Source organism: Augochlora pura, chromosome 7, assembly GCF_028453695.1.
Source record: "Augochlora pura isolate Apur16 chromosome 7, APUR_v2.2.1, whole genome shotgun sequence".
Taxonomy (NCBI): domain Eukaryota; kingdom Metazoa; phylum Arthropoda; class Insecta; order Hymenoptera; family Halictidae; genus Augochlora; species Augochlora pura.
Genome location: NC_135778.1, coordinates 37,457,580 through 37,477,418, shown reverse-complemented (window position 1 = coordinate 37,477,418; position 19,839 = coordinate 37,457,580). Strand labels below are relative to the sequence as shown.

Sequence of the window (19,839 nt, the reverse complement as noted above, 5' to 3'; positions counted from 1 at the left end):
AGCTTAATCGCATTGCTTGTAGACTCTTAGCGGTTTTCTAATGGCTCCGCCATCGGGCTGTCCTTATTAGCCCTTCTGGATCGATGTATTCTCGTTAACTGTGCCGAGGAGCTATTTTCAACTCGAGCTCAAAAACTGTCGTTTATACTTCGACTTTTCCCTTTTCTATTTTTTTTTTTTTGGCTTGTAGACCTCTTTTCAGACGTTACTGTAACTATTAAGAACCTAAAAGTCACGCATTAAGACAACGATTTTGATTTATTATTACAAGTCCACATGTTAATGGCTATGTCTGAATAAATCCACTATTAGCACCAAATTAATTTCTATGAGGAATATTAAAATGAAGACCGAGCTGCCGTTAGTAACGCGATTGCGACAAAGGCTCTAAAACAACACGTGCCCCCCATCGTCCAATTACCCTAACGTCTACCGTTTCGAATTTCAGTACCGACAGGAAGAGATCCAATACTCCCATATTACCTTCACGGACAACACCATGTGCCTGGAATTAATTGAGAAACCTCCACGATGTGTTCTTAAATTACTGACGGAGCAGTGCCATATGCCGAAAGGCTCGGACTTAGCTTACCTGACCAATTTGCACGCCGAATTTGAGAACCACTCGTGCTACGTGAAGGGCGACGACCGTCGCAAGTGGGAGAAGGAGTTCGGCGTGAAGCATTACGCCGGCTGCGTGACCTACACCGTGGAGGGTTTTGTGGACAAGAATCGGGACGTGCAGCAGGACGTGTTCTTTGATCTGATGTCGCGTAGCACCAACGAATTCGTGCAGGAGATCACGGTCTACCAAGATCTTTTAGGGTGCACCGTGGCTAGGGCGAGCGGAAGCGCTACAACGATGTCACGGGGAACGTCCAAAGGCAAGCCGACCCTTTGCGACTCATTCAGGCATCAGCTGCAAGCCCTGGTCGACGTTCTTCAAGCCACCACGCCTTGGTACGCGAGATGCATCAAGCCCAACATGCAGAAGATAGCGAATCATTATGACGAGAAGCTAGTTCTTGATCAGCTGAAATATCTAGGCATGTTGGACATCATTAGGATTAGGAAAGAAGGTTTCCCGATACATATGGCCTTCCACGACTTTGTTGCTAGATACATATGTCTCGACAGAGGACGTATGCCACGGTCCGACGATGACAAAGAGACTGTGAGAAGTTTGATCAGTAGTCAAGGTATCCCAGAGACCGAGTGGCAAATTGGGAAAACTAAAGTATTCTTGAGGAGCTACGTGCACGAGCCATTGGAAGATTCTAGAAATCAGATGGTCACTAGTAACGCTATAATGATACAGAAGATTTGGAGGGGCTCTGTTGTACGGAAAGGTACCACTCTCGTTTTTTACAATAAGTTATTCTATTCTTTATTTTGCATCTCGATTTAACAAACTCGTACTTTTTTTTGGTAGAATATAAACGAATTAAAGACGCCGCGCTCAAAGTGCAGCACGCGTATCGGGGTTGGAAACAGAGAATAATGTTCATCAGGAAGCGGAGGGCAGCGATTGTCATTCAGAGTCACTTGCGCGGTGTATTTGCTAGAGAAGTGGCAGCGGCGTTGAGGGAAATGAGGAGAGTGGATGAAGAAATGAGGAAGAGGGAAAGAATGGAGGAGGAGCGACGACTTATGGAGGACAAGAAAGCGTTGGAAGAGAGCCAGAGGTATAAAAGTTGTCTACATCTCATGGTACATAGAATACTGGGAAAGTTTTCTCGTATACTGGTATCAAAGAATGGTTTACCGGTATTGCGCACAACTTATAAAGGGATAAAAAGAATGCCGGTAAAATGTAGGTTGCAGCACCTAATTCTACCAGGATGAAATTGCATACTTAAAGTTTGCTTCTTTTTTGTATACATTTACCAAAATTTGCGGTACAAATGGAAACTCTATTTAAACGTTGATGAGAAATCTATCAAGATGTACGAGTTCAAAATTTAATAGCTATGAGATAATCTTTGATTATCGTTGTGAAAATCGTAGTCGAGCATATGATTCGATTTTTATAATCACTCTTATAAAAACTTTCCCTGCATCCTAAGTTCTGTGCACAAATTAAAAAGATGCTAAAGTATACAGTGACGTTCACACGGGATAATGGTTCTTTAGTGGGTTAATTCTCCATTTGTGTCCCTTGTAGCGCACAGTACAATGGTATTGTCGGAATGGAGCCCGGGTAAGTTCCTCGGTAGTTCGAAGGACAAATCCAAATGCCCTTGCCGCATGATAAGCTCTGCGATAAGTAATCTCTCTTAACATAGACACGGAGCTTAATAACTACTATACGCACACTAGCACGCGTCTCACATTTCTCTGTCTGATCTGTGCGCTTGAACACTAAAAACCACACGCAGCGATACTCGAGTTCAATATTAAATGGGAGACGTTTAATTTTACAGGAAAGCACAGGAAGAAATCGCCGCGTTGTCGCAGATGGCAGAACAAATGAACTCCAAAATGGCTGCCTCGGATCTGCAGTCTGTAGACTTGGACAATCTGTTCTCATTCCTCTCTGACGTACAATCGACGAAGGGCAATCAGATTATTGAGGAAATCGGGGAACAAATGGATGAGCTGGTAGAAGACCTTGACGTGGAGCTAGAAACGGTGATACAGCAAGAAATGGAAATGAACTCGAAGGCAGAATCCAAGGCGAATACTCCAAACGGTCAAGACGCGCCTTCGCCTCTTCAGTCGCAACCTCAGCAACAGAGGATAGCCAGTGGGACCACTAGCAAACTTGGTCAACCAAGTCTTCCAGAACCTACTGAACCTCCTCCGCCTCCACCGCCTCCTGTTCCACCCTTAGCTATAAATGGAGATTCCTCTACCGACAATGGGGAACCAATTTACGAATCCGTTTTGCCACGCGAGGATAATAGTCCCAGTAGTCCTATCGTGGTGAACGGAAATTCTGGTCCATTGATAAATGGCGACACCTGCGGATCTCCCCCTCCTCTACCAAATAATAAGACTATGAAGGAACAAATCGCCAGTAGTCCACCTTCTCGACCAGAATCCAGAAACTCGAATAGTCATCACTTGCATCACAATCATCATCAGCCAGTGCCTCCGCAACAACAAAATGGTCACGATCAACAACAACCGCAAACGCAACAGTCCCAGCAGCCGCCCGTCGAACGAGAACAGAGACGCAAGTGCCGAGTAGAACGCAAGCTTCAAGAACTGGAAGACAAGAAAGAGCCCGACAGTAATGAGGTCACTTATCATGATATTGTAGAATTCGCGCAAAATTACTTCAACAGCCATGAAAGGTCTCCTGAAGGAACAATTATAGCTACGCTCACGAGGAAATCACGTGGCAAAAGTGTGGAGTACATTCCGAAATATGAAATGGTCACGTACTATAAGGGGTCTACAATACCGAATTCTCACATTCATATGTACGATCCCGATAATGTCAACGTAGCCTGTTCAGTGTTTAGGGTAAACAATTCATATTCTATAAATATTTAATTTATGTTTTAAATAGATTTTACATATATTTTCTTGTACTTCAGGATCTTTGCAAGTACCTCAGAGGAGAGATGAAACTAGACCAGGAAATAGCAACCATTCAAAGCATAATTGGTTACGGCATAGAACGCGAAGAACTGCGGGATGAGATTTTCGTTCAGTGCATGCGTCAGGCAACGAACAATCCTAATCCAGAATGGGCAGAACGAGTCTGGTTGCTATTGTGTCTCGCAATTGTTGCTTTCCAACCCAGCAAATTACTCTACAAATATTTCGTGTCCTTCTTGAAAAAGAATCTAGCCCTCGAAGGAAAATTGAGACAGTATGTACAATGGTGTGTCGATAATTGTAAGAACATGAAGGTGTCGTGTAGACAGCATCCGCCGTCAACAGTGGAGATTGCTGCGATGAGACGATTAGGCACCATAGTGTGTCGCTTCTTCTTTTTGGATGGTAGAACCAAAGCGATTGACGTTCATCCAACTGATACCGCTGCGGATGCAGTGGCAAAATTAGGTGAAAAATTAGGTTTGCGGTCTCTGGAGGGATGGGCAATTTATCAGAGTAGACCTGATGGAGAAGAACACGTGCGCGCTCACGACTATTTATACGACGTCATCGCTGCTTGGGAAATGTATGTCTACTTGATATATAATTGTTACATTATCAGCTTTCTGATAAAAAGTATTTGATTAAATAAGGCTTACAAACCGTTTTCGTTCGATACTTTCAGGAAACAGTGTAAATTGAACACGGCACAGTCAACATTCTCAACTCTGAGGCGTGGCAATAATGCCACGTTGGGCAGCGGTGATAATCGATTCGTTTTCAAACGCAGGCTGTTCCGTAACACTCGCGAAATTTCTCAAGATCCCGTTGAAGTGAACATGCTGTATGCTCAGGCTGTGTACAATGTAGTCAAGGTATGCTGTCCAAAAGAATTGCATGGAACACAAACGGATTATATTACATTATTTTATATTTAAATTTTCAGTGCGACGATTTCCCTGTATCCGAGAAAGTCGCGCTCCAATTGGCAGGTCTGCAAGCACAGGTTTCCTTAGGAGATCCAAAAGATAACGATCGACTGGACTATTACAGCGAGGTCGACAGCTTTTTGCCTTATCGAATAAGTCGTGCTCGCGGCGACGATGTCTGGGTACCGATAATAGCACAGGCGCACAGACAATACGGAGCTGGCCGGAAGGAACTGGCTGCCAAAGTGTTGTATCTGTCTTGCGTGATGCAGTATCCTTTGTATGGTACAACGATGTTCAACGTCACCTATCGAGGGTATTGGTCCTACGGTAATCAATTGATCCTGGGCATTAATTGTGATGGCTTGATGTTGATCAAGCCGGACGATAAGTTCGTCTTGTCAGAATATCGTTACCAAGACGTGGAGAGTATTATGCTAGATCCAAGCGACTCTTTCATCACTCTGTCTCTTCTTCGACACAATCCGGACAGCTCGCACAAATGTTTCGTGTTTGAGACAACACAGAAGAACGAGATAGGCAGCCTGATTGTTAGTTATTGCCCATCGTTGGCGGGCTGGATCACTGAAAACGAGGTTCCTACTAAGAAACTCAAGTGTATTACTAACGAAGATCGTATTAGACTCTATCATAATTTAGTGAATTGTCGGCGGACGCTGGTCGATGCGGAAATATTGAGGAAACCTCAGGATTCGGGCGGTGGTTTCTTGAGAAATACTCTTAGGAGACTATCCAAGCACAGAATAGAGAAACTGCGGCAGGAGCACGGTAGTGCCACCGATCACGGAGAAACTTACAAAGGTTTCCCGTACGCCTATTGGGCATTCAGCAGACAAGCAATACCGCAGAGTCTTTCGAAACTGCCCGATCCTGACGAACAAATTTCTCTTAGCGTATTCCAGCTGATATTAACGTACGCAGGTCTAGGTCAGAACGGTGACACTGTCAGGAGAGTGGAAGATGAGCACGTAAATCTTATACAAACAGTTATGGAACGTTGTATAAGGAAAGAAAATTTGCTAGGTGAATTGTATTTACAATTAATTAAACAGACCACCGACCATCCTGATCCTAATAGTCGAGTGAACCTGAGGCATTGGGCACTGCTATCATTAGCCTGCTCCGTCATTCTACCGCCTCAGAAAGTTATTCGGAAGTATCTAATTGCCCACTTGAAACGATGTGCCAGTGATTACGTTACAGAAGAGGGCAAATACGCTCGATTTGCTGAAAAGTGCCTTTATAAAACGCAGGGCACGAGGAGGAGACAGTGGCCGCCAAGTAGGGAAGAAATAATGTGCACTATTAATCGCAGACCTATTTATGCGAGATTCCATTTCATGGATGGACAGTATCACGCTGTCGAGTTCCATCCATCAGCGACAGCCAGGGATGTGATGGAAATCATTAAAACTAAGATTGGTCTTGAGGAAACGGCGATGGGTAATTGTTAAAAAATTACTAAATTGTCACATCTATTTGTATCGGACCAGGTTATTTATAATAATGATTTAATCGTAACTCATAGGTTATGCTATATACGAGGTCTTGGGAGCAACAGAAAGGGCGCTGATACCAGAAGAGAAGATTGCAGACGTAATGTCCAAATGGGAACGTTATAGAACCGCGAATGCACAACAAAACCAGTCGCAAAGGAAACACGCACATCACTTCTTCCTATTTAAAAAACATTTGTTCCTCGATCAGTATATGAATCTAGATGATCCAGTGGAGAAAGAACTGCTGTATCATCAAGTGCTGCACGATTTGCGTGCCGATCGGTTCCCCATTACCGAGAAAGAAGCTGTAAGAATGATATGTTTACAATTGTTCACAGATGAGGATAGCATAAATAACCTTTAATATATTTTCAGATGATGCTGACGGCTCTGCAAGCTCAGTTGGAGCTCGGCGATTGTCAAGATGCTGTGTTTGACCAGGATTACCGCACTATATCAAGTCACTGCCTACCTTCGAGACTAGTACCGAGTTTATGTGTAGAGGGTGTTCTTCAACACCACCAATCTTTGAGAGGGATGACACCTCCAGAAGCGAAGAAAGCGTTCTTAAATTTAATTCAATCGTGGCCGTTGCATAGAGCTACGATATTCGACGTGATGCAATCCTTCACATCGAACTGGCCACGCGTCCTTTGGCTGGCCGTCGATCAGCAAGGCCTTCATCTTCTCGAACATCGTTCTAGAAATGCTCTTTGTACCTACGAGTATAGCAGTATTCTCAGTTATAGCCCAGCTGTTAGTTGTTTAATGATCATAACTGGTACTGATAAGAAACAGAGCAAAGTCATTCTTACCACATCCCAGGTAAATTGAAAGCAATATCTCCGAAGTAATGTGCCTTTAAATGTGAAGATTGAAAACATGGATGCGATACATTGTATGTTCTAATACGTTTTTTTATCCCATTTTAGGCTCATCAAATAGCGAATTTGATTCGAGAATATATGGACGTGCTGCAATCGCCACCAGAAGTACCGAAGAGAGAGTCCGCGATAGTTCAGCAGATAGCTCAGCAACAGTTACAACCGCCGTCAGCGAATCTGCAAACTACAACCGGTGGTCGAAAATCTCGACCTGCTTCGGTTTTACATAGAGGTGCTCCAGTGATACAATCACAAGCTAGTTAAAAAGTTGAGCGATTTTTTTAGGTATAACACTTTTGCCTAGCCTGATACGTGAATCGTTACCTCATACGTAACATTTCTACCTTGACTTGTATTCATTTATATAGATTTCATTTCACTCTGTCGCCACTAGTCCTGTATTTTACTTTTAATGTAATATTTCTATGATCTGTGTTCCACGTGTTTTGTAGTTATACGTTTTATGAATAACTTCAGCATCAGGCTGCGGCTAGTAGGTGTCTAGTTATTAATGCTTTACTGACAAGGCCTATCGAATGGCGAGGCAGTAATCGTCGCAATGAGAGACGACGCTAGCCTAGGAATACTTCTTTCTTCCAGTATTTATTCGATTAGCTTAGACTTGAGGAAACGTTGGAATGGAAGTAATAGCTACCGCCGTGAATAGTAGATTAGGGACTGGACCGACCGTTAATTAAATAACTGCCATTTTACAATTTTAAAACCGTTGATAAACCGTTGAAGACTTCTAATTCCATTTTTCTCCGTCAACGTACCGTTGTCTTTTTTACGAGCGATTGTCTCGATGTTTTTTATACGATTTTTGCAGTGTATACGACTATCGTGAAATGCAATAATTATTCAATTTTAAACGATGAATATTCTGAACACTGGCAAACAGTGCGACAACACTTCGGCATATCATTTCGTATCGTTCGATAGAAGGGTGATTATCAAGTTTCTTTTTAAATCTATACAAGATTATCATCCTGAATCACATTCTGTGTAACAAGAACGACCAATTGATTAATTCCGCTCATTATTGATATCGCTTCTCCCGCTACAATCACTCTGTTCGGCGATACTGCGATATATAACGAATATATAAATGGAAAATTCGGTGCACCTTAAAGTCGCCATTTTTGAAATCGACGTTAACGTTTCGCATATTAAACTCGTGCAAAATTCGCATACGTATGATCATTGTACACGCTATCATGATATTTAGACAAAGTTATTCCAACGTATAGCAAGCGATAATGTAATCACTAATAAGTATATCGGGGAAAAAAAATTCTTCGATCACATTTCAAATGAAAGTCGAATGATAATCCGGTCTTCGTTTATCCAGACAATCCTTAACGTCGCTTTTTCTCATAAGACTTGTCAATAGTGGAATTATCGTTTAAGAAAAAAAAACGAAAAGAAAATAATATGTCCGCGATTCAGACGCGATCAAATCGATCGAAAATGCCACAAAATTGCGTCCAAAGAAATTCCTCCTTCTTACTTCTTTGTTTCTTTCTTTCAAATTCGAGAGCCCCAAATCGCTCGATGTCTCTTGGTGTGTACATATATAAGCTAATGTTTAAACGATAGCAAATAGGTTTTCAAGGAGCAGAACCCTCCAGTGTTCAATTCGATTCTATTTCCACAGAAATGAAATATAAACTTCACGCAACTACAGGAACAAACACTATCTACACATATTTTAACCCTATCAATGCAATCTTTCATATTTGTAGAGCGAGACTAGTATAATGAAAGCAAGCTCTCTCAGAACCTATTTACAGTTCACCAGTTAGAAATATTGTTAGTTTTTACTAATATATTAATATTTACCGTTTTGACGACGAGCAATATGGCGACTGCTCAGAAATATATTAAGGGGTTCAATAGATAAAGCTCAGTAAACGAGAACTGTACGATACGAGTTTCGGAGGATAAACACTGACGCGTCTGATTTTAAAGACTTTTTACGGGACACAGTCGAGAAAGAGTTATATAACATAAAGTTGAATAAGTAAGTCCTTCTAAGAATCTTTTGTCGAACACTGGAGCTCGACCGAATTCTATGTTTGTTAGGACCAGGATTTCGTCTCGATGATCCTGGATCCGCTACTGAATTCTTTACAAAAATCATAATGAACCAATAACGAAGATACCCGCTGCGAAACCATTAATACTTGCTCGTAAAAATTAATGTACTGCAATGTTCACCTTTTAATCACGTTTTATCTCGTACATTTGACACGTTACAAGGCGATTTTATTTAACTGCAGAAAGAAGAAACAAACAGACCGTAAGAATATCAGTGTTAGAAATGACTCCGGTACAGGAGGCCGCGCTTCAGTAGTCCAAGGAATAATACAATGTACAAATTTACAAGAAAAGAGTAATAGACTTAAAGTATGTACGCGTACATAACATTAAAGTTCGCAGGGCATCATAATCGGTTGACGATTAAATAAATTGATTTATAGTTAACAGAGCAGGGATCGAGGATTCATCGTGGCGAAATGGAGATGTTTGCGTGTACCCTCTGGAATTCTTCTTTTAATTCCGTTATTCTTTCTGGAAGTTTGACTAAGATTCAACGAGTGCAGAGACAGACTGTGATCCGCTTTGGGTGTCCTTAGTCTTCGAGAGCTGTTTAACGAGTGAGATTTCGTGTTAACTAATTAAAAAAAAAAAGGAAAGTGTGTGTATGAGAGTGGTATAGAGAGAAAGAAAAAGAGAGAGAGAGCGAGAGAGAAAGAGAGGCAACGTGTATAATGGTATGAAAAAAATTAATTACGAATCGAGAATGCAATTTGCGATGCGTGCATAATAATACATAAAAAAAAGTCGGAGTAAAGGGGTACAGCAAATCCCCGTATGTGTAGCTTAAGCGAAATAAATTATTGGTTGACAATGTTATATTGAAATATTTAAAATGAATGACTGTATATACGTATATACATATAAATAGATACGCATAGACAAATACGCGCACACTGTGAAATCAGACACACACAAACAAATATACACACACACACATGCATACATACACATATACATACGTACAACGGCGGTTGTAAACTCAATAGAAATTGAAACGGGAAACACGCCTACATGCGACGAAGATATACATACTATTATATAAATATGGATATAAATATATGAATATATATATATTATATATATATACATATATAGATTATTAATATACTCGGGCTATGTATAAGGATACAATAAAAGAAAGCGAAGCTTTAATATTGCAATTAATTACGGGTTACTTTTGTGACAACACCGATCTCCTCGATAGAATTAAACATTATTGCAGTGATTTATTATTAATTATTGCATAGAAATCAATTTAAAGAGTACTAGGAATCTGACAAGAATTTAAGGCGCCTCTAGCGGCGTTGATCACGCATAGCTACGGCACTGCCGTGTCGAGAGAAGTTAGCAGCAGATCACGTGGCGGCAAAACTCCAGAAACGAGAGTATACAAAGACGATAAATGGAAGAAAAATTGTCTGGATTTATTGAGGAAGATATTAAGTATAAATAAGCAATCTAACCATTGCAGCGTGGAAGAAATTATAGTGCAAAGTTTTGAAATAATTTTGGGCCAGCTAGCGACGCAGTACGCAGACTCGAACCCCCGCCACTCGGACTTTGAATTCTACGTTGCTTTGCTTCTCGTTTGCTATGCGCAGAAGCGACCGTCTCTACGAGTAGGATCCAGTCTGTAAATAGGCGCGAGTCTCGCATGCCGTTAAAAGCCACTCTAAAGTATAGCGTTCGTCCCGTACTATCTGGCTTTTTGCACAGAAACTTGACGTTCAACCGATCGAATCTCGGCTCGGAGAAAGCAAGATCATTTGTCTGAACGTTCAAAGGAACCGTTTTGTCTTTGAGAAACAACCTTGCCATCATTTAATCCAACAAATTCGTGGTAAGCGGATACATTGTCTTGTTGCGTTCTATCCAGCATTGTTTTCTTGAACAGCAGTAGGGTGCGGTGAACAGTGTTCGTAGAAATAATGTTCGAGGCTTCGTTTACCAGAAAATCAAATCGTAAAATTCGTTGGAAGCCAAAAAACGGAGCGACCGTTTTTCGGTTGGACGTTCACATTCGTTGCCCTCTGTAACGTTTACATTCTGCTTTCGACTGTACTCTTATCGTTACTCTGTTTACGATAACAACCGATACAAGAGTCTTACTTATAATTTTATATAATAATCTTGCAGCACGCTATAATTAAGTATACACGTGGTACATACATCGATTTATGTTTAGGGGGTGGATGTAAACATGTCAACCGACGGCACGATCTCGGTGAAACTGGGACCGTTGATTAAACGAGACGACGGCGACGAATATCTGCCGTTGCAATTGACTGTTCACGGACGTTCTGTCACGTGGATCAATACAGAACTTAAAAAGTCCGAGGATAATACGTTCGACTATTTCTATGGTACTCATCGGTCGTTTTTAAACCGTTCGATTGTCGAGAGACACACGCGTACATTAAATCGTTTTTGTACAGAATCTTCCTCGTACGCCGCGAATAAGGGGACGATCAGCCATCCAATGCCTTCGATTGATCCAGAGGTGAGGTTAAAGTTGGAAAGTTTGAATTTAGCGGATAAGATGGTGGTGAAACGCGCGGCCGCTGAATTGTGCGAAAGCATTGTCAAACACGAAGAGCCACAGATCGGACGCGAAGAGCCACAGATCGGAATCGAAGAACCACAGATCGGACGCGAAGAGCCACAGATCGGACGCGAAGAGCCACAGATCGGACGCGAAGAGCCACAGATCGGACGCGAAGGGCCACGGATCGGACGCGAGGAGTCACGGATCAAATTCGAAACGCCACGGATCGGTGAAAGCCCGACCGCGCAAATAGTAAAAAATCTTGAGACCAGTATAGAATACGCAGAGCCAAAACTTCTAAACTGCCTTAAACATGATGATCCTGTAAGCGCTGTTGCCGTTTACAACGAATGGTTATTTTTCAAGCTTATTAACGTAGATCGTCTACAATAATCTACAGACTCTTCATGCAAAATTATGCTTCCGATAGGATATTAATTGGTTGCCACGATGGCACGCTGCACGTCTGGACAGTTAAAGGGAAACACCGGCTTACGATAAATGGTCACAAGGCAAGCGTCACGGGTGTAGCGTGGACATTCTTGAAGAAAGATATTGCTAATTTCGTTAGGTAAATCATCCATAGCTGTGACGTTTATTTTCTCAAATGACTTGTGTTTGTAATGAAAATGTACAGCGTGGCGGAAAACGGAACAGCTGTAATGTGGGTCTGCAATATCGTGAAGAATTCTGTAATTGCTAGTACGGACTATACGTATGAACACGATGGAACTAATAGATTCAACGCTTGTGGCGTTAATAAGGACAAAACAATTATTGCTGTCGCTGGATCGGATGCTACGATGAAATTTTGGCAGATACGTGAGTATGATAGAAAAAGTGCGCTAAGAGACTGAACAGCGTGTAGCATACGATTTTTCTCTCTATTGGTATTTTTAATCGCTCAAGGTCCGAACAAGTTTGGCAAGTACATGAAAGCACGTAAATCTCAAGTAAGTTTAACAGGCGTAAACGCGAAAACCGCGACTACGGTCTGTGAACATTGTATCTCTTTTTATTGTAATTCTTTTAGACGATCTCGTTAACAATGAAGGGTCACACAGACTCTATCACCGATTTACTCTGGTCGGGCGAAACGGAAATTATATCGTGCTCGTTGGACAAGACTGTGAAAGTGTGGGACTGCAAATCAGGCAAAATTAAACAGGAATTTACCGACCGACAACCCCTTTACAAGGTCGACTATTCGCCATTGTGTAATTCCGTGATAGCGGCGAACGCCCGCAACAAAATTATATTGTACGACCCGAGAGCTGCAGGTATACTCCGTATTTTGAATCTCCGGTCGCTGATCATTGTAAATTCTACGAATTCAACGTGATTACTTCCAACAGCCGAGAACGCGAGAACATTGTTCAATCGTTACAACGAACCGGTGAGATGTTTAAAATGGTCGACCGTGGATCAGAATTTATTTATCTTAGGAGGCGGTTTGGTGCAACTTTGGGACATCAGAAAGTACGATAAATCGAATCAATTATTGCCCAGTTATGTGGCTAAACGTTTGTGGTTTTTAAACATTTCGAAACGTTTGTTTCTAGCCGCAAAGCGCCAATATTCGATCTACACGATCACGAACAGGAAGAGTTATGCTGCGACTGGTCGAATCCACAATTTATGATATTCGGTGGTCAAGACAAAATCGTCAGAATATATAAACCAATCTAGCGCATCGGATTAATGCGAATCAACGACGGCGACACTAATTGATATATATATGCATTTAATAATATTGTAGAATAAATCAAATGTTATTTTTCTATTATATATATTATAATTATACATATAGTGTCTCGCTTTCCACACTCGAATTCAAAAACCCGAACTTCTCTATCATTCAAAGTTTTCAAAATAAAACGAGTTTTCGCGAGAGCGTGCATTTTTTAGCAATAAAAACGTCAGGAAGGTCGTATTGCTCTTATATGTCATAATAGCAAGTTAAATGACCGTCAAAGTTTAAAAGGATAGTTCTGCATATTTACAAGAGGTCTTTTACCCGAAACAAAAACTGTCTGCTACATCTAATTCTGTAAACATTTTTTAACACGTAATTGTCGAGAAAAAGCGTCGAAGTGATTTTAAATTCTTACAGTCGAGAAAGTATCTGCTGCTAACTTCTCTCGACTTGGCAGTGCCGTAGCTATGCGCGATCAGCGCCGATAGAGGCGTCTAATGGGGCACCTATTCTGGGTGAGCAACGTTTGATTTGTTTTCTAACATTCTCGAGATCTATAAACGACATCGTAAGACATCTCAAGTGCTTGCAATAATCTGAAGTCGAATGCATGAAAATTGCGACTGTAATTTCTGACAGTGTTCCCGACAGTTTGTGACAGTCGGTCACAAAGATATTTACTTTTTCACGGGAGCACTTTGTTTCAGAAGCTCCACGATATTTCAGAAATATAAACTTCTGTATTATTATTCGCGTTACGATTTAGAAGCCACAGATTCATTAGGCACTTTAAATCTGAAGTTAGGGGCATCCCAAGTCTGTGCCTCTGGTTTTTAACGTATTGGATTTTTCAAAATATGTGACAGAAAACCCCATATGGTGACCAGTCTACTCCGATGTCTCGTCCGTGATACTAGGGTTTTTAAGGTCGAATGGTAAACTTTTCAGTTTAGCAACGTGCCTTCTTGCGCATTTTGGTCTCCGTTTCACGCAGTATCTGACGTGTACAAAAATCAAATTGCGCGATCACTAGTAGGTTAGACCACTAAGTGTTGTATTACAAACATTTATTATAAAAAAAAAATAGTGCAACAATGCTTGACTTATTTACTATATTTAGTAAAGGAGGTATAGTGCTCTGGTGTTTCCAAAATACCTCGCAACTATTTGCTCCTAGCGTTAATGCACTTATACGAAGTGTCATATTGCAAGTAAGTGTTTTTGCTAAGGTTTCCTATTTTTTTTTAATTTCCATTCTCTCCATATGGATTCTTTTGACAGACGTAAACTAGACGCGAAACGTAAAATCCAAATAGAAATAGGAGGATGACTTTTCGCATACAATAATTTAACCATAGGATGCTAAGAATTAATATTTCAATTGTAAATTTTGGCATGAATACCTGTAATTTACCTTATGGACTTTGGTCCTCCTACAGTAATGAATTATATTCTCATCTGTTTGATAGTTCCTTTGTCATCATGTTACTTTGTTGTTTCATGGATAATCTATAATATCCGTTATCATTAAATTAAAGCTGCAACAAATATTGTTGATATTATTGCCTTTGTAACATTCGATAATTTTTGTTTTAGGAGCGTACGGGGAATCATACTTTTGAACATGATTCCTTACGTCTACAATATAAACTCGACAACGAGTTTGAACTGGTATTTGTTGTAGCATACCAGAAAATACTACAATTATCTTATGTAGATAAATTTTTAAATGATATCCATTTAGAGTTCCGAGACAGATTTAAAAATGAATTGGAAAGGTCTCAGTGGTTTTATAAATTTGAATTTCAAAGTAATTACGAGAGTGTGCTCGCCATGGCTGAGCAATGGGCACGGATACAGGCTAAAATACCCAAGCAAATGCGTACGTTCGATGAGAGTCAAAAGTCTAAAAAGACTGTTGCTAGTATGATTGAACGGAAGGATGATAAAGATAACAAAAAACAGGGTATGTAATAGACACTTCTAAACTTCTGTTTAGTAATACTTGTATTTATATGAAATATCTTGCTGAAGTATCCTTCTTTCTTGTACAATAGTTGTTATCTTATGTCGACAAACTCATAATAATTTACAATTCATGAGGTTGAGGAGGATTTCTAGAAAGATATTCACTTGCTTGTAATAAGTTCTCGAAGAAATCTGTCTTAGATAGTATCACAAGTAATTATCATTTAGGTAGTATTCTTTCTAATGTGGGTATCACTAACAGGATATAGGGACTTATTCTTCGCTTCTAGGTAAAAAGAAGAAGGGAGTTAATACTAATAAAGATGATCACAGTAAGTGGTTTTGGCTTTTTCATGCAACGCATGACACGCATGTATCCAGCTATAATCTGTTGTTCAAAAAGAAGAGATTTAATGTATACTTTTGCTCATATATCTAACTGCACTGTAATTATAATAAACTGATAACACAGGTGAAGAAATTAACAACAACCGTCGAAGTATCATAGCTCTCTTCTTTTGAATAAACGATTGTAATAATACTAACAATAGCTGGATTTCTAGAAGAGTTAGTTTCTTTGGCACATCTTTGTTTATTAACTTATCTAAAATGCTTCTATGAGAAAGTTTTAGCGCACACTTTGTATTTCATGGAATTAACTACTTCATTTAATCATTTCAATTTAATTTTCTAGTAAAAGTTCATGAGACCCCAAAGCAGGATGTACAAAATAACCAAACAAATAATCATAATCATAATGGGGAAATAGGTGAAGACATTTTAATCGCAAACCGTATGAAATTGGCTCAAAGCCTGAACCCTCACAAGAAGAAACTTGAGAAGCAGTAGGTTCATTATACTGGAGATTTAAGACAAATGTCTTTCAACACCACAATATTAGCAATTTTTAATTTATAGGAAGAGCCGCAAACAAGAAAAAGCTGGTAAGAAACCTCGTGTATGGGAATTAGGTGGGACCACCAAGGATCTAGCTACATTAGAGCGCACCAAAGATAAGCCAGAAGAAGGTGGAGATTATGTGCCAGCTGATACAACAGTAATTTCACACCATTTAATCCATATTAAATTTTATTCAATTCAATATATTTCTTATACATTATCCAAAAATTATGACAATTTTTATATTAGTAGTGTAATTTATTTATAACATGAATTTATATTTTGTTTATGCTATATAAATTGTTTAGAGGATAAAATCAACTTTTTAAAAAGAATATAAAAATTTGTAATGTAGATATACATTTACGAATGTCAAATTAGGGTTACTGGGAATGGTTGAGTTCAATCGTTACCACGCATTAAACCTTGTTTAATACCATTTTTTAGTTAGTGGGCCAGATGAAGGGATCCATCCGCGACTTAGAAGTAGAAAGCGAGTCGGAGGACGAGTCGAACCAGGAAATTGTAAATTCCAAACCGCAAGTACAAAAGAAATCCAGTAGTATGTTTTCCATGTTCAAAAGCTTGGTTGGCAATAAGAGCTTGAAATACGACGACATGGCTCCAGTTTTGGAGAAACTGAAGGATCATTTGATCGCAAAAAACGTGGCTGCCGATATTGCCCAAAAATTATGCGATTCCGTTGGCGTGAAATTGGAGGGGAAGGTACTTGGCACATTCGACAGCGTGACCAATACGATTAAAGCAAGCTTGACGGACGCACTGGTACAAATATTATCCCCGAAGAGGCGTGTCGACGTTCTGCGAGACGCGATAGAAGCCAAAAAGGATAAGAGACCATACGTGATGGCCTTCTGTGGGGTTAACGGCGTAGGGAAATCAACGAACCTGGCAAAAATTTGCTTCTGGCTCATTGAGAATAATTTCCGTGTGCTTATTGCTGCGTGCGACACTTTCAGGTATGATTATCTCAGGATTATTTTTTGCGAACTGTTACAGTACATTGTGAAAGTATATATATCTATCTCTAAACAATTGAACAATATGATTTTTTACATTTCACTACGACGATTTTATCGGCGATAAATAAGTACTTATCCTAGTATAGGTTTTATTTCTCAAAGGATTATTCACGTTATTTTATCATTGCATAGTGTGTCCACACTTATGCGATCATTCAATTATTTGTTAAAGTATTCCTATACAACAAAAATTTTAGAAAGAAAATGGTACGGACGATTACAATTAATGAAAATAAGTTTGATTGCAGTGTTGATGCAAGAGATGGTCAAGTTTTGTTTTTTAAATGGAAACATATTTTTTGTTACATGTACGAACCTAATAACAATATAAAAACTCAGTCGAATTGGAAGTATTAATAGCGCTGCATGTAAAACATCTTTAGTTTGAAGTAGTTCAAAAAATGACAGTGATAAACTTTTGGTACGTTTTTCAGTCATCTTTTTTTTTTATTTGGCTAACTTGTCTTCCATTTTTTCGTGAATTTATATGCATAATATCTCAAAAACTATTCAAAATCTAGTATATATTTTATAGGTTCTTGGCTCGAATTAAAACGCATTGTCAAATGATAGATCAACAAATATAAGTAAATGATGTCTCCAATAAGATGACGATGATGCGCTGTGAGTACGCGACAGAGATAGAGACAGAGGGAGAATATTATCGCTGGATGGCTGAGTATGGGATCAGGACTTCCCGTAAATCGTAATAACATGTACGGAAATTAGGAATGTCGGATTGTTCCATCACATATATTAGTTACATTTCAAAAATAAAACTTGGCCGTTTTAATTCTTAACTTACAAATGAAAAGAAAGTTGATCTTCAATAAACAAATGTGCTTTCTCGTACTATTTAATTTCCATGTAGAAAAGTTTATTTTACATTCAATACTTTTTGCGAAACAAGCGATCGTATTACTTCAGCATGAACATTTTACAATAACGAGATAGTATTATAGAAAGGTTTATATCGAGAGAATGAAACATTCGAATACTAGGGGGACTAGCATATTTTTGAAACGTATTGTACAATGGTTAAAAATTTAGAACAAATTCGTTAATCGTTCGTTTAATTTCAGAGCTGGCGCGGTCGAGCAATTGAGAACTCATACGCGTCATTTGAATGCTCTGCACCCACCGGAGAAGCACGATAATCAACCTATGGTTCAACTGTACGAGAAAGGGTACGGTAAAGACGCAGCCGGCATAGCCATGGAAGCGATCCGGTTTGCCAAGGACTCGAGGATCGACGTGGTCTTGGTAGACACTGCTGGCAGAATGCAAGACAACGAGCCGTTGATGAGAGCCTTGGCCAAGCTGATCAAAGTGAACGAACCGGATCTAGTGCTTTTTGTCGGTGAAGCTCTCGTTGGTAACGAGGCTGTTGATCAATTAGTGAAATTCAATCAAGCGTTGGCTGATCATAGTCAATCCAGCAATCCTCATATCATTGACGGGATCGTGTTGACTAAGTTTGATACAATCGATGACAAGGTAAGGTGACATTCAACGATTACTTTTGTTACGTAAAGGTGGCGTTGATTCTGGAACTTGATAAATCATTTATCGCTCGATCATTTTATAGGTAGGCGCGGCGATTTCCATGACGTACATTACCGGGCAGCCAATCGTTTTTGTTGGTACCGGACAAACGTACACGGATCTGAAGTCGCTGAACGCGAAAGCTGTAGTACACGCTCTGATGAAATAATTGTTGATTCTAATAATAAAATATTGAACTTATTCATTCTGAGAGACTTTTGTGGACTGTTATTGGCAGATTCAGGGAAACGAATCATTGATATTATTATTACACAATGATATTATCATTACAATGACATACAGAAATTTAGAACGGATAACAATATACTACTATCGTGTCGAGAATTTTTATTCCTCTTGATGCCTTAACAAACGCAGATTATACACTTCGATTCAAATAAAGAAACATATGCAAAAAGCTTTGACGATCCGGCAAATTCCGCGGTGCAATTTTCCAGATACATTCGTAAATATATTATATATATATATCGAATCTGTTTGTGTTACAAATTATTTATTATATAAATTTATATAGAAAGTTTTCTAAAAAATATAAATAATGTCAATAAAAATGTTATACACATATTGTATGTCCGTTGCTGATTGCTCTTCTATAAAAAAAAAAATGTATATTTGTAATTGTCGTTTGTGTGTTTCGTCTTGAATGTTTTTCTTTTGTGAACAGTATTGTTTTCTGCATTATTGCTTCCTCACTTGTTGGCGTCCGTGCTACCTGTTGATCGCGCGCGCCTCTATTGGGTGTCCTTTACTAGAAAACAAAATACATTTGTTCAATTATAGAAAAGCGAGAGTTCGACAACGCTAGGCGAACCGTAGCAATATTTAACGAAACGGCACAGACTTTTGTTTCTTTGTGCAGCTGATAAGCGTGATTCCACGCTTCAGATAGTAGCCATCGGCAACTGATCACCGGAGTTCGTTCTTTCTTTAACTTTCGACTCGTCCGAGGACTCTTCTTCCAGCTCCCAGTGAGCCTCGTCGTCGAATTTCAGCTCCTCGGATATCGAACCGCAGACCGACAGTCGCAGTATTAAACCTGCAATATAATTTGTTAATCTTCTGCAATATTATACTAATAGTGCGTACTACTATTTGTATCTATTGTTTCTAATCATCTCATAAAGATTCTGTTCGTT

At 39.5% G+C, this 19,839-nt stretch overlaps 4 protein-coding genes across 16 annotated transcripts in view; 3 read left to right on the top strand and 1 right to left on the bottom strand.

Annotated features, from left to right (window-relative positions):
* Myo81f (unconventional myosin 81F) overlaps positions 1-9,796 on the top strand; it is a 49,669-nt gene extending 39,873 nt beyond the window's left edge. The window contains exons 7-16 of one of the 2 annotated variants that reach the window (XM_078185623.1): positions 449-1,349; positions 1,433-1,685; positions 2,165-2,200; positions 2,424-3,471; positions 3,546-4,135; positions 4,235-4,424; positions 4,496-5,942; positions 6,028-6,305; positions 6,374-6,823; positions 6,931-9,796. In XM_078185623.1, coding sequence (XP_078041749.1) covers positions 449-1,349; positions 1,433-1,685; positions 2,165-2,200; positions 2,424-3,471; positions 3,546-4,135; positions 4,235-4,424; positions 4,496-5,942; positions 6,028-6,305; positions 6,374-6,823; positions 6,931-7,146 — 5,409 coding nt within the window. In that variant the 3' untranslated portion in view covers positions 7,147-9,796. The remainder of the gene's footprint in view (positions 1-448; positions 1,350-1,432; positions 1,686-2,164; positions 2,201-2,423; positions 3,472-3,545; positions 4,136-4,234; positions 4,425-4,495; positions 5,943-6,027; positions 6,306-6,373; positions 6,824-6,930) is intronic. The other variant, XM_078185624.1, reaches the window with a different exon arrangement.
* Positions 9,797-10,744: 948 nt separating this feature from the next.
* Positions 10,745-13,333, top strand: LOC144472006 (ribosome biogenesis protein WDR12 homolog). Its single transcript, XM_078184636.1, has 9 exons — positions 10,745-10,825; positions 11,171-11,348; positions 11,421-11,883; positions 11,961-12,101; positions 12,168-12,352; positions 12,440-12,483; positions 12,564-12,810; positions 12,886-13,009; positions 13,093-13,333. Exons 2-9 carry the CDS (start codon positions 11,186-11,188, stop codon positions 13,217-13,219), a joined length of 1,494 nt encoding a protein of 497 aa, XP_078040762.1. The 5' UTR covers positions 10,745-10,825; positions 11,171-11,185; the 3' UTR covers positions 13,220-13,333.
* An 865-nt stretch (positions 13,334-14,198) lies between these two features.
* Positions 14,199-18,883, top strand: Srpralpha (signal recognition particle receptor alpha). 2 transcript variants are annotated; one of them, XM_078185512.1, is made up of 8 exons: positions 14,199-14,437; positions 14,823-15,192; positions 15,485-15,526; positions 15,889-16,039; positions 16,113-16,251; positions 16,542-17,074; positions 18,220-18,634; positions 18,726-18,883. In XM_078185512.1, the coding sequence occupies exons 1-8, from the start codon at positions 14,321-14,323 to the stop codon at positions 18,849-18,851; spliced, it is 1,893 nt and encodes a 630-aa protein (XP_078041638.1). In that variant the 5' UTR covers positions 14,199-14,320; the 3' UTR covers positions 18,852-18,883. The 2 variants fall into 2 exon arrangements, with proteins under 2 accessions (XP_078041638.1, XP_078041639.1); XM_078185513.1 differs by lacking the exon at positions 15,485-15,526.
* Positions 18,884-19,010: 127 nt separating this feature from the next.
* Positions 19,011-19,839, bottom strand: part of Rh50 (Rhesus blood group-associated glycoprotein Rh50) — a 42,812-nt gene continuing 41,983 nt past the window's right edge. For 10 of the 11 annotated variants that reach the window (XM_078185524.1, XM_078185514.1, XM_078185521.1 and 7 more), the window contains 2 exons: positions 19,545-19,739; positions 19,011-19,451 (listed from right to left, as the gene is read on the bottom strand). In XM_078185524.1, coding sequence (XP_078041650.1) covers positions 19,585-19,739 — 155 coding nt within the window. In that variant the 3' untranslated portion in view covers positions 19,011-19,451; positions 19,545-19,584. The remainder of the gene's footprint in view (positions 19,452-19,544; positions 19,740-19,839) is intronic. The other variant, XM_078185520.1, reaches the window with a different exon arrangement.

Coding starts and splice junctions, on each gene's coding strand:
- LOC144472006 (XM_078184636.1), top strand. CDS start 11,186: ATGTCAACCGACGGCACGATCTCGGTGAAACTGGGACCGTTGATTAAA. Junction 11,349..11,420: donor TACGTTCGACTATTTCTATG/GTACTCATCGGT, acceptor GTTTTTGTACAG/AATCTTCCTCGTACGCCGCG. Junction 12,484..12,563: donor TGAAAGCACGTAAATCTCAA/GTAAGTTTAACA, acceptor TAATTCTTTTAG/ACGATCTCGTTAACAATGAA.
- Srpralpha (XM_078185512.1), top strand. CDS start 14,321: ATGCTTGACTTATTTACTATATTTAGTAAAGGAGGTATAGTGCTCTGG. Junction 14,438..14,822: donor TACGAAGTGTCATATTGCAA/GTAAGTGTTTTT, acceptor TTTTTGTTTTAG/GAGCGTACGGGGAATCATAC. Junction 15,193..15,484: donor TAAAGATAACAAAAAACAGG/GTATGTAATAGA, acceptor CTTCGCTTCTAG/GTAAAAAGAAGAAGGGAGTT.